Genomic DNA, 13759 nt, shown 5'->3' on the forward strand with positions numbered 1-13759 from the left:
ACCTGTGATCCTCCTGTCTCTGCCTCCCAAGTACTGGGATCACAAGTGTGCACCACTACATCTAGCTCTAAGGTTTTTTTGAAAAGTACTTATCATTAATAAGACTTTCTTACTGGTATTTAAGGCATCATTTCCTTTGATGGTCCAAAGCCCTTCATGATCCTCCTTTGTCATTAAGTCATCATTGATCTTCAACTTGACATCCCTGGGGACACAGCCAGACTGGGAGATGGAGAATAAAATAGGGTGCCTTCTTAGTAGGTGACAAAGTAGGGACACTAAGGGATACCTAGTCAGGTTGCCACCACCCTTTCAGTGGAATTGCCCTAAAAGCAGTAGAGCAAGGGTTCTCAGCCTCAGCACTAGTGCCATCTGGGGCAGATAATTCTTTGGGGGAGTATGAGGGATTTGGGGGTATAGAGAGGAAGGAGGGAAGAGCTGTGCATGTAGGATATTTAGCTGCATCCCTGACCTCTACTCATTAGATGTCAGTAGCCACCACCATCCCAAAGTTGTATAACCAAGAAGGTCTTCAAACAAATGCCAAATGACCCTGAGGGTCAATTAAAGTTTTTCCCAGTTAAGAACCCCCAGGGCTGTAACTCAGTGGTAGGTCATCTGCCTAGCATTGGCAAGTCCCTGGGTTCAATCCCCAACACTGAAAATAAATAAATAAAAATAAATAAATAAATAAATAAATAAATAAATGGTAGGACTTGGAATAGTGACACATACCTGTAATCCCAATACTTGGGAGGCTAAGACAGAAGGATTGCAGATTCAAGGCCAGCCTCAGAAATTTAGTGAGGCCCTGTTTCAAAATAGAAAGTTAAACAGGGCTGGGGATGTATCTCAGAGGTAGAATACCCCCTGGGTTTAATCCCCAGTACCACAATAAAATAAAATAAAATAATAATTGTAGAGAATTATCCAGTGAGGCCTTCTCCTTACCTGGGATTTACAGCACCCTTGCTACCCAACATAGCAAAATCAAATGAAGGAAATCACACGTCACAAATCCCACAGCTGCTGGGGAAACTTGTGGGGTGAGCTCACTACTAGGTAGTGAGTCAATCTGGTTAAGGAGGTCAAAGGATCTCATAAAATTGAGCTCTGTAAGGCTTCCCCTGGCCCCACTCAGCTGCAACCCTGTTCCAGGAGGAGTCAGTGTTCAACTTTTCCAAATGTAGGAGGAGGGGAAAGTACTTAGGGGCTGCTAAGGCAGGTGGAGAGCACCAGGGACTAGAGAGGTGGCTGCCAACGACACCTTGCAACTAGTGAAGCGTCCTGATGGGGGTGAGTGGTGCTCCCTTGGGATCCTGCCCTGTTTTCCTGTCCAGGGTGAGAGATGAGGCCCCAGCTCACTGCTGAGCTGCAGGGACTCTTGCAAAGAGCAGTAAAAGCCATGGGGTCAAGGGAAGATGGGTAGACGAGGGAAAGGAAGAATTCCTCGTCTGTGAGTGAGGCCGCAGCCTAGGTAAGTATCAGAGACCTGGACCCTCCAAAGTGCTAGTGCCACCTTCTCACTGGGTAATCTTTGCTAAGACCCCACCCCCCCGAGCCTTAAGCTCCTCACAGGTGTCACGTGGGGATCGCCAACCTTGCCCAATCACCAACATGGCCGTGAGGACCCAAGAGGACAACAGGGCAAACGAATGCAGTGCTCATGATTTTTGCTGTTTATTGAAAGAAAAGAATCAGAAGAAGATGAGAGTGACGACAGTAATAAGAAGCAGAAGCAGAAATTCAGTAAGAAGAAAGTAAGAAAGGAAGAGAAGTATAGGGAGAGAAGGCAGATGGAAGTGGAGGGTGGAGAGTGCAGAGAAGTGAAGGATGATGGGCAAGCCGATCTCTTTGGCATGGGCCTTCAGCCAGTGGGACAAATTGTGAAGCGCTTCTTTAAAAATCAGTAGAAGTTCAGGATAAAAGTGAAGAACCGCAGGCAATTGATACGGGCTGGAAATCCACTGGATAGGCCCTGGGAGGACTCCGAGAAGGCTGATTGCCCCGTTCATGGCTGTCACAGGTGTCCTACGTGAAGGCAATTGACATCTGGATGGCTGTGTGCCTGCTCTTCGTGTTCGCCGCCCTACTGGAGTATGCTGCTGTCAATTTTGTCTCCCGTCAGCATAAGGAATTCATGCGACTTCGCAGAAGGCAGAGGCGCCAACGTATGGTGAGTACAACTAGGGAGGGGCCCACTTCCTTTTTCCTTTGGAGTCCTTCCTCCCTGCTACTCCTCCCACAAACCAAGACAGACCTAGGGAGGACAGACTGCACAAGCAATCGGGATCCCTGGATTTTTGATGCAGGCCAATCACGTGAAACTAAGCTCTTTAACCCTTTTTCTTCTGTTCCCTGATCTATCCAATGGGAAATTAACCTCTATAAGGTAGTATAGTAGAGTAATCGATTAAGGGCCTGGGCACAACACCTGGCACACAGGAAGCACTGAAAATATTTTCGCCAGTATTACAACCATCTCAAGTCAGTGCATATGGCATTGCTTAAAAAAAATAGCAATGGTTGCTCCTGGCTCTCCTTGCACTCAAAAGGAAGAGACCCCACACTAACTGGTGGTTAAGAATTTGAGAGTCAGACGCTGGTGCCTTCCTAGGGAAGCACTATAAGAGAGGGTCCCAGTAACTAAGCTGGAATTAAAAGACCACTACTTGCCTCTTCTGGTTGTTGGATTTCTTCTTGATCTTCATTGGGCACGTCAGAGTTGTTGGGCTTGAGCTGTTCTTCTCCCTCACTCTTGTGTGTTAACCCCATTTCTTCTCCAGTAGAGTGATCACCTAGGGAAATATAAAAGGAAGCTTGTCGTCATGACAACAGAGGCAGTTTACCCTCCATTGCCCAGACATAGGTGCTAGGTATGTTGTCATGACAACAGAGGTGCCTGGGCTACCCTTACAGAAGCAAGCCTCCTATTATGAGCAAAGTGGAAAGCCTACGCTGAACTACATAGTGGTTGCTTAATCTTCAGAGACACGGGGTTCTGCTCTGCCTTCTGCCTAATCCCGAGGCTGTACAACCACAGGGGCATGCCAGCATAATGACCTCTGGGGGACAGGAGGCGACTGCAATTGCCTAGGATGTGTGTGGTCCTGGGTTTGATCCCCATCGCAGGGGGAAAAAAATCCTGGCTCTAGTCAGTTTGAGCCACATCAAATTTTATCTATGAATCATGTCCCTTGCTAAGGTAGCTTTCTGCAGAGGGCAAGGCTCTGTTATCATTATCATTTGGGGATTTGTGACATTTACCAGTTCTCACCTCATTTTAGTCATTTATTTGGGCCCTGCGCGGCACGCCCTCTAGCGGACTCATCCACAACTGCATGTCCTTTTGTAGGACTCATTTTTCAAAAGCTCTAAAACCCTTTTCTTTTCCATATGGAGGGTTGGGGTAAAATATAGAATTGTCAGAGGGTGAAGAAAAAAGGATGCTCCATTTTCTAAGATAACTATCCCCACGCTTTCCTTATTTGGGTCAAACCTATTTACAAGTATCAAATTTTTAGCCTTATAGGGATTCACACAGACTTTGATGCCTTTGCAATGCCTACCTTGGAAAAGAAGAGCAGGCCACCAACCAGTCTAGGGTCCTTTTCCCAGATAAACTGCCTATGTGGATGTCTCCACTCTAAAAACTTCCACAGAGCAGCTCCAAGTTGACAGTAGTCCCACTTCCTTCCCTGCACTCACCCAGCCCCCAACAGCCCACAGCCCCCTCCTGCTCTTATATAGGTTGACTCTGAGCTCATAATGGAGTCTGCCATAACTGGTGCCCAATTATTACTAAGTTTTCACAGCAGCCTGGGGCTTGGGACTCTGGGGCATGCCTGAAAGTGGGCTGAGGCTTATTATGAATGTGAATAAAACCTGAAAACCTAACCGGGCCATTCATCAGGTCCCTTCTCAAGTCTCCTACAGGTATTGCCATTCCAGTGGAACTGTGGCAGGAATCGTAGGGGCGCCAAGCAGGCTGAACTGCATGATGGGAGAGTTCATCCTTTATTAGCACCTCCCCGGGCCCTACTGTTCCAGCAGAAATCTTCAGTCTGAGAAGGAGACCTATGCGGGGGGGAGAGTCCTTCCGCTTTTCAAGAAGCCCTTAGCCAAGAGTAAGATAGGCGTGAATTCTAAGATCCAGACAGCTGTTAACCGAGCCCAGGCTTAATTCTTTGCTTCCCTAATCTCTCCTCAACCATCCGTCTCTACTATGCAGTGGTCTCCTTCCACGATGTTATCTAAAAGGGTTCAGTCCCCCCCCCCCGCCGTGCTTTATCTTCTCAGCTGGCTTATACTATTTAGAGGGGAGGGAGAAGCTCTCTTTTGCCCACGTCAGCAGGCCCTAGCACCAGGCTATGAACACAGGCAGCCGTGTGATACAGCCCACCAACTTTTTCAGTCTGATTGGTAAGGGCTCTTTGTCACAGTGGACAAAGAGAATGCCTCGCTGTTATCAAGACAACAACTTGGGAGCTGAAAGAAGTATCAAAATACGGCCACACCCTCTCAGGAGCTCCATCCCAGAGCCCTGCTCACATTTCTCCCACATCTGCCATCTCTTTTCTTCCTGCCTCTCTCACATCAATACTCAGCACTCTTTCCCATCCGCATGCTTCAGCTTCTACTTTGTGTCTTCTCTCCCCAGTTGGTTCTGGAAGATCTTCTCTCTGCAGCTTCTCAGCCCTCTTCCTCTATGGCAATCTAGGGGAAACAGAGGTCTATTTCAACAGCCATGGAAGTCATAAAGTGATATTTAAGGCTCCACTGTCCCTACCTAACACACACACACACACACACACACACACACACACACACACACACCTCAAAATTTGACCTATATAAGTAAGATCCGAATCCAGGCTTCCTCACCCATAGATCTCAAGCCACACATCTTTGGCCCCTCCAGCTACAAGAGACACCTATTAAAATCAAAAGGAGCCTAAAGCTGCTTACTATAGAAGCCATATTTTCTCTCTTGTATGAAATGGCTTTTTCTAGCCTGGGAAATCTTTCCAAATAATTTCCTTTAGAGTGACTGTGACTGGAAGAAAGAGGAAATAATTAGATAGATCTATAGAAACAGAAATAACAGCTAGATCCAAACCTCCCCTGTAGGAAGAGTGTGGATATGAATTAGAGAGTACAGACGAGGTGAGCCCAGGTCCTTGGTGAAAGAAATGATGAGAGTAACTTTGAGCACAGAACCAGGCCACCCTACTTACTACAAGTATTCAGGGCAGAAGTATAGCCTCAATAGTCAATTGCCTCTGGCCTACCCACAAAGACCCTAACAAATCAAAGGTAGTGCAGCAAAGCTCTCAGGTGGGCAGGCTTAGTTTTTTTTTTTTTACGTACTAGGGATGGTACCCAGGGACCTCCTACCTCCAAGCTGTACACCCAGCCATTTTTATTTTTTATTTTGAAACAGGGTCTCGCTAAGTTGCTGAGGCTGGCTTGGAGCCTGTAATCCTCCTGTGTCAGCCTCCCAAGTATTGGGATGACAGGCGTGTGCTACAGTGGCCGGCTTAGATCCCTTCCAATTCCAAAATCGCTACTGCCTTTCTAGAGGCCAAAGAGCAGCAGGCCATTGTGCAGGGTGGGGCAGCATGGAATCATTTTTTTCCTGCCAAGTACTTTGTAACTGAATGAGAGTCTCTTCTGAGTAGATTCTTCGGTTTGAGACCTTGAAAGGATGCTGGCTGTACCAGAACAAAAATCCATTCCTTCCCTATATTCTGAATCCTATGGCTCATCAGTCCATTCATTCATTTAACAGGTAACTACTGAGTGCCTATCGGGTTCCAAGCACAGGAATGGGCACTGAACAAGGGATACAGAAGTATACAAGACCAATGCCATGCCTACCAGCAGGCCTGCTCTCATGACAAGTCAGCCTCTGATGATGTATAATGAAGAGTTACTAAGAACCTGGGCATGGTGGCTCACGCCTATAATCCCACTACTTGGGAGACTGAGACAGGAGGATTGTAGGTTCAAGAGCAGCTTCAGCAACTTAGTGAGATTCTCAGCAACCTAGCAAGACCCTGTTTCAAAATAAAAAGGGTTGGGGGTGTAGGTTGGAGGTAGAACATCCCTGGGTTCAATCCCCAGTGAAACACACACACATGCAAGCTGGGCATGATGGCGCACACTTGTAATCCCAGCATTTGGGAGGCTGAGACTGGAGGATCGCGGTTCACGGACAGCCTCAGGTACTTAGTGAGGCCCTATGCAACTCTGTGAGACCTGGTTTCAAAACAAAGAATTAAAAATAGGGCAGGGGGTATAGCTTGGAGGTCGAATGCCCTTGGTTCCATCTCCAGACCTGCAAAACACACACACACACACACACACACACACACACACACACACACACACTATCACTGCACAAAGTATTTGAAATCTGATCTGTGTTTTTTATATTTATGTCATACCCATACAATATACACTTATCTTGGTCTTAAAATGTATACTGACCTCCTCAGGTAGCTAACCTCAGGTGTCTAACGCTTACTGATTTGCCTTTGGACTTCCCCAATTTTAGCACTGAAGGACCTGAGTCTCAGGAACCTTCAGTTCTGGACACACCTGGAGAGTAGTCAGCACCATCCTACAAGGAGGTGTTTTACCTCAGGTGACTTCTTACAGCTGAAGCTTTTACTTCAAAACCTTCAATACCTTTTAAAGTCACAACCATCTTTGAAGGACATACTTCTTAAGTCAGCCCTTTTGAAGTAGCTAAAATTAGGCTGGTTTAGGTCTAATATACAATAAGAGTAAATAGATTCTGCATGGGGGCCTGAGGGCCTCAGAGGTAAGTAAAACGCTATTGATCACTTAGGGGTTTTGATTCATTCTCTCTCATCTCCACAACTTTTACCGCTATCATTCTGTCCCTATTTCCTGGCTCCCAGCTGTGTTGCAGCGAATTAAGGTTGTCAGCTGACTACTGGATCAATAGACTTTCTGCAGTCAGCCACATTACTTAGTACTTATATAAACTTTACTGCCCCGCTGTAAAGTGTTTATAATTATGCATATATTAGATATGAATGGAATGTGCACTGGGTAATAAATGTTACCCTAGATGTCCTGATCCCTACGTCAAATGCACTGATGTGGAGAGAAGTACACAGTGATCAGCTTCACGCTGCTTTGAGTAACCCATTAAGTTATTTAAAACTTTTGGAATTTTCAGCTGTATGTCAAGATAATTTTTAAAACATACTGTATGCTGGGCGTGGTGGCGCACGCTTGTAATCCCAGCATTCGGGAGGCTGAGACTGGAGGATCTTGGTTTGTGGACAGCCTCAGCAACTTAGTGAGGCCCTCCGCAACTCAGTGAGACCTGGTTTCAAAATAAAGAATAAAAAATAGGGCAGGGGTTGTAGCTCGGAGGTTGAATGCCCCTGGGTTCCATCCCCAGACCCGCCAAAAAAAAAAAAAAAAAGATACTGTATATAAGGAGAACCAATTCTGAAACTTTTGAAATTCATTAATTGCATCAAGTCTAAATAGCTCAGCTTCACTATCCGATAGCTTTGTTGTTCTTGACAATGAGCTGTTCCTCTTATACTGGTTAGCCCTTCGCTGGCTTTTAAATGGCTCTAAGTTATGCAATGCATTTAAAAAAAAAAGCATCTCGGAGCTTATCTGTAAATGGAATCATAATATATACCATATGTACCACATAGAGCTGCTTAATATACACCTGTTTCATGTGTAGTTTTATGGTTATCAAAAAGCATGGGCCTTGGACGGGCATGGTGGCGCATGCTTGTAATCCCAGCATTTGGGAGGCTGAGACCGGAGAATCGCGGTTCGCGGACAGCCTCAACAACTTGTGAGGCCCTCTGCAACTCAGTGAGACCGTTTCAAAATAAGAATAAAAAATAGGGCAGGAGGTGTAGCTTGGAGGTCAAATGCCTCTGGGTTCCATCCCCAGACCCGCAAAAAAAAAAAAAAAAAAAAAAAGCACGGGCCTAGCCAGGCATGATGGCACATGCTTGCTGTAATCCCAGAATTTGGGAGGCTAAGACTGGAGGATCGTGGTTCGCGGACAGCCTCAGCTACTTAGTAACACCCTCCACAACTTAGTTAGACACTTGATTCAAAATAAAGAATAAAAAAATAGGGCTGGGGGTGTAGATCAGAGGTAGAATGTCCCTAGGTTTAATCCCCAATGCCACACACACAAAAAAAATTTTTTTAATAATTTTTTTTAAAAAGCATGGGCCTGGCCAGGCGTGGTGGCGCACGCTTGTAATCCCCGCGCTTGGGAGGCTGAGACAGGAGGATCGCACAGGTTCAAAGCCAGTCTCAGCTACTTATTGAGGCTCTCGGCAACTTAGTGAAACCCTGTTTCCAAATAAAATAGAAAACAGGTCTGGGAGTATAGCTCGGAGGTAGAAAGCCTCTGGGTCCCACCCCTAGTACCATCAAAACAAACAAACAAAAAAAAAGCATGGGCCTGTGTACCCAGCCACCTTACCTATACTGCACCATCTGTGAGAATTCATGTATCCCCCTACCTAAGAGCCTTGACCTCAAACTCTGCCTTTCTTCCTTGTCATTCCAGGAGGAAGATATCATAAGAGAAAGCCGCTTTTATTTCCGTGGCTATGGTCTGGGCCACTGTCTGCAGGGAAGGGATGGAGGCCCAGTGGAAGGACCTAGCATTTATACTCCCCAAACTCCAGCTCCTCTCCTAAAAGAGGGAGAAGCCGTGCGGAAACTCTACGTGGACCGAGCCAAGAGAATCGACACCATCTCCCGGGCTGTCTTCCCTTTTACTTTTCTCATCTTTAATATCTTTTACTGGGTTGTCTATAAAGTGCTACGGTCAGAAGACATCCACCAGGCACTGTGAATAGGGTGGTGGCTATACCGTCCAGCTGCTGTCTTCCTGCTTCCTCCTGGATGGACTTCTCCCCTCCATCTCACTCCATCAGGGGCTTGGACAGTCCCTTCCCAACCTCCCGCTAAGGACTGGTAGTTGAATACCAGTATACCAGTCCCAAAGCCCCATGGACCTATACACTGCATGGTGCCAATGGTGGCTGTACTTATAAAGACGGCTCATCTACTCTAATCCAGATTTTCTCCATAATCTCCCATTTCTCATGAGACTACAGTTTGGCCACATTCCTGGGGCCAATATGCTAGGGCGCCTCTGTTTCCCACTACTCTAGTGTAGAATATCCAGGCCACTGCTAATAGTTTCTGGTGTTTGTCATCTTAAGGTGTAGCACTCCTCACTCTGCCACCTCCCACCCCAAGCCTGGCCTTGATTCAGCCCTCTGTCCCTCAGGCTACAAGCTCAACTAAGGAGTCTTTCTCACACACAAGCACTGCCCTGCATGACCCAGTCAGGTTTCCTCGCAGTGAGAGGAAGGCAAAGGCACAGGTTTCCCTCCTCTATCAGGGATGGGAAAGTCAGAGGTTCCCTGGACTGAGGAACTGTGAGCATTGGCCATACGACCCAACAAGAGAGGTGTTCAGGTCTCTTGGGAGGCCTAACACCGTCAAAATTGGGCCAGGAACCTTGGACCCTCAGAAAAAGACTCCCCTTTCCAGATCCACTTGAACTTCCTGGTCTCAGAAATATTTGTTTTATCCCCTAACTAGCAACGTGGCAGGGGTTGTTAGGCTGCTGGGTAGCATGAAAAGAGAAAAAGGCTTATTCTTTAAGAAAGTGGCTTTCCAATGTCAGGAGACACGAGAAAAGGGGATCAAAGGTAGTAGAAGCCAGGAGGACTGAATACAGAAGCTGTCCTCAAAAAGCCTGCTGTTGAATGGGTCTTTTGCTTCTTCTTTTTGATCTTTAAGTCTCTTTACTTTCCAAGACCCCTGCTGACAGCTTACTCCTCCACCTCCTTCTCCTAAGCGATGAATGGTGCCATGCAACTTTGTTTAGCATAGACTGGGCTTCAAAATCCCTTGGGTGGAACTGGGCATATAGAGGACCCGTATCCTGGACAAACATTGACCCAGCTAACCTCAGGGTAGTTGTATAAATTCGAGGGCCATAATCAAGATTGCTTCTTCATCCTTCTCTTGCTTCCCTTTCTCTTTCTAGAGTAAGGAGAAGTGAGGTACAACAGTCAGTTAAAGCTACCAGAAGTGCCAAAGAGGCTCGATGTGGGATGTTTCAGCTCTAACATACCACTGAGACACAAGGCAGCGTGGGCCAGGTACACTGAGACCTTTCAAGTGACCCAACTATGAGGAACAGAAGTGAGAGAGGAAAGGTTAAAGTGTGCAGCTACCAGCTGGAAGAGGTGATTCAAATAATCTCTTAGACATCTTGTCCTTTTCTCTGAACCTAGAATAATTATATAAGTCCAATCTCCCTCTCCCCCACCTCTCTCTCTCTCCCTCTCTCTATTTCTCCCTCTCTCTTTCTTCCCTCCCTGCCTCTTTCCACATGGTGTTCCAAATTGTAAGTCAATAAACCTAATGGCCAAAGTATATCCTAAAATCAAACCAAAAGCTCAGCTTTCTTTCTCTTTTTCTATTGACTTTGTCCGTTCTTTCCTGTTCACTAAGATATTTCTCAAGCCGGGTGTGGTGGCGCATGCTTGTAACCCCAGTACTTGGGAGGCGGAGACAGGAAGATCACAGGTTCGAAGCCAGCCTCAGCTAGTGAGATCCTTCACAATTTAGTGAGACCCTGTTTCAAAAATAAGGAATAAACAATAGGGCTGGAAGTATAGTTTGGAGGTGGAACACCCCTGGGTTCAATCCCCACTACCACACGCACACACAAAAAGATACTTCTATTGTTGGTCTCCGTGTGTGTGTGTGTGTGTGTGTGTGTGTGGTACCGAGGATTAAGCCTGGGAGCATTCCACCTCCAAGCTACACCCCCAGCCCTTTTATATTTTGAAACAGGGTCTTGCTTCATTGCTGAGGCTGACCTCAAACCCACAACCCTCCTGTCTCAGCCTCCCAAATAGTGGGGATATCAGTGTGAGCCCCCATGCAGCACTGATCTATCTCTTGATTGTGAAGAGAGCATTCTAGGTTGACTATCGTAGCTTTTCTTGAAATCGTTTTTATTGGTAATATTATCGCTGTGATGGCAAGAAGACTCAAAATTTTAAAACTAGCTAAAGGGAGATCGCATTGAGAAGGGCCCCTGTTTTCCCTTTCTGCCCAGGTAGTGCCAATCAATAAGAGGCCACAAGCAATACCCCTTTGAAAGGAGCAGAGAGTATCTCTTTGATACTCTCCATGGTGGGGCTGGGGTGTCAGGCTGCTGCAGCCCGAAGGCGGGGGTGGCGGGGTGGACTATGGAGATGAGCTTATTACACAGAGCTCTGCTTGTTGTAGATCTTGTCCAGATGGGCCAACTGCACAAATCTGCCCTGTTGGAAGTCTCAAGAACAATGCCCCGGAGACAGCTAGTGCACTGAGCAATAGAGCCTGCCCAACTGGGACCCAGATTAGGGCATCAGCTGGTGCTGGGAGCCAGAGGAGCCAAAGTACCAACATAATAGCCCAAAGGAGCGCACAGAGCTACTCAGAGGCAGAGCCAGGTGGAAGGTACTATCCTTCCCACTGAGGCGCCTAAACTGAGAAGGGGGATGCATAGCGTCAGAATCAGGGGCAAATGGCATTCGTTTTCCTTACTCTTCGCGTATGTACGGGGGTTGGGGGGCTAGGATTCACTGAGAGTGACCGGCTTCTAGCGATCCATTCAGTCGCGGAGTTCATAAGCTTAGACCCTTCTTACCACAGTGAGCTAGCAGGAGGCGAGGAAAGTGGCTCATTTGGAGTTCGCTTCCATTTTCCATCAGTCTTGGAGTACTCCGCCCCTCCAGAGACCCACACTACTTTCTGCCTGGATCACATGTGAAGTGATTTTGAAATTTAAGACATTTTGAAAGGGGGGAAAAAAACATCCTACATAAATAAAGCGTTTTGGGTGTTTTCATGAACCCATTGTTAACATTTAATGCTAGTTAAATATTTTATACAGATACTTTTCTGGAGAAAGGGCTTTATGCATTCAGTTGTTGTTAAGGCTACCAGCACCTCTATCCCCTCAGCTTGCTCTGCTCGTTGAAAAACCGGTGGTCTGTATTCTTTCCCTCTAATCCAGTAGTAGTAGGGCCTCTTGCTCTGTCAGAATTTACAGGCAAAGCAAAAGAGCTCCCTATGCGGAAGGAGGGCAGTGAATCAAATGTATTCCTTTGCCTTTCTCCCACAAGGTTTTTCCCCCACCTATCACCAAAGAACAAGCACTCTTCTCTTTGTTTGTTTGTTTATTTATTTATTTGGTGGTACTGGGGGTGGAACCCAGAAGCTTTCTACCTCCAGGATATACTCACAGACCCATTTTATATTTTATTTGGAAACGGTCTCACTGAGTTGCTGAGAGTTTCACTAAGTGGCTGAGGCTGGCTTCGAACCTGCGCGATCCTCCTGTCTCAGCCCCCCAAGCGCTGGGATTACAAGCGTGCGCCGCCACGCCCGGCTGGCACTCTTCTGTTTGAAAGGTTGACTTGAACCTATTTTTTCTTTGCATTGAGTCATGCAAATACCCAGTGTGTGTCCAGAACATATCACCTCCTGGGAATTTTATATGCATCCTCACTTGTCCCTCCACTTTCAATTTACTATTATTAATATCATAACTATTCTTATTTCTTCATTTCCGGCTACCAAAATCTTAAATTGGACTTACTCTGCTGGGATTGATGATCTTCTTAGGCTGCTCTGTTGATGGCGAGAAATCAGCGGGGCAAGGGAAAGCCAGGTAGTATTATCACTGGTTCAGTGGAAGGAACGTAGAAGGTTTTTTTTTTTTTTCTTGGCACTGGAGACTGAACCCAGGGGCATTCTACCTCTAAACTACACCCCTAGCCCTTTATAATTTGAAAAGGGTCTCACTAAATTACTGAGAATCTCACTGGGTTGCTGAGGCTGGCCTCAAACCTTTGATCCTCCTATCTGAGCCTCCCTAATACTGGGATTACAGGTGTGTGCCACTGTGCCTGGCTAGGATAAGCTCTTTGAGGGTAGAGACTGTATCTTATATAACTCGTTATTGCCACGGAGCTCCTGGTATCTAGCAATACTCTGCGTGTGTACAGAATAAAAGCATGACTTCCCACTGGCCTTGTCATATGGCACATTCTGTTCATTGTCTTTCCATTATTTTATTGACCACAGGAAAATATTCCTGGAAGAAATCTTACAAAATCATACAGATTCCGCACACATGGACACACAGAGAAAGAATGAAGCTGGTCTTTGGGTAGAAAGAAAACAGTGTTTATGACAGGAAAACTTGATAAATTGCATCACCGAATAAAGAGTGATAATGCACTGATTAAACAGCAATAGTCCACCTACAAAGACTAGTGTCAAGGTGTGTTTCAAAAAACAGAAAACCCATCCGCAGACTAAAACTGGCTGTGGAACGCGAGTGTGTAGCGGGGATTTTGATACCACGACCATCCGCGTCCCCTGCCGCACACGTCCTTGCTGGACAGACGATCACCTCTGAAAGGATGGCGGCGAAGCTGTTCTTGGCAGCTTCACACTCGGCTCCATCACACTTCACAAGTGTGAGTGTTTACAGTCCACAAATGCAGGCTGGTGGCACTGGAACAGCTTGTTGGCAAATATCAGGCCGGGAAGGAGGACATCGGAGCCAAAGCACCCTCACAGACGGCCTCTCTGTGAAAGAATGACGAAGAAAGCGGGCTGCCATCGAGCCACCTGAAGAAGTCAC

At 46.5% G+C, this 13759-nt stretch overlaps 1 protein-coding gene across 3 annotated transcripts in view; it reads left to right on the forward strand.

Annotated features, from left to right (window-relative positions):
- LOC308278682 (glycine receptor subunit alpha-4) overlaps positions 1–11424 on the forward strand; it is a gene marked incomplete at both ends in the record, with an annotated part of 31844 nt that extends 20420 nt beyond the window's left edge. For 2 of the 3 annotated variants that reach the window (XM_080718609.1, XM_080718607.1), the window contains 2 exons: positions 2027–2176; positions 8594–8884. In XM_080718609.1, the coding sequence (XP_080574735.1) occupies positions 2027–2176; positions 8594–8884 (441 nt within the window). Of the gene's footprint in view, positions 1–2026; positions 2177–8593; positions 8885–11349 lie in introns of those variants that run through there. The other variant, XM_080718608.1, reaches the window with a different exon arrangement.
- Positions 11425–13759: the final 2335 nt, after the last annotated feature.

The sequence above is a fragment of the Muscardinus avellanarius genome (assembly GCF_963383645.1).
Source record: "Muscardinus avellanarius genome assembly, chromosome: X".
Classification (NCBI taxonomy): domain Eukaryota; kingdom Metazoa; phylum Chordata; class Mammalia; order Rodentia; family Gliridae; genus Muscardinus; species Muscardinus avellanarius.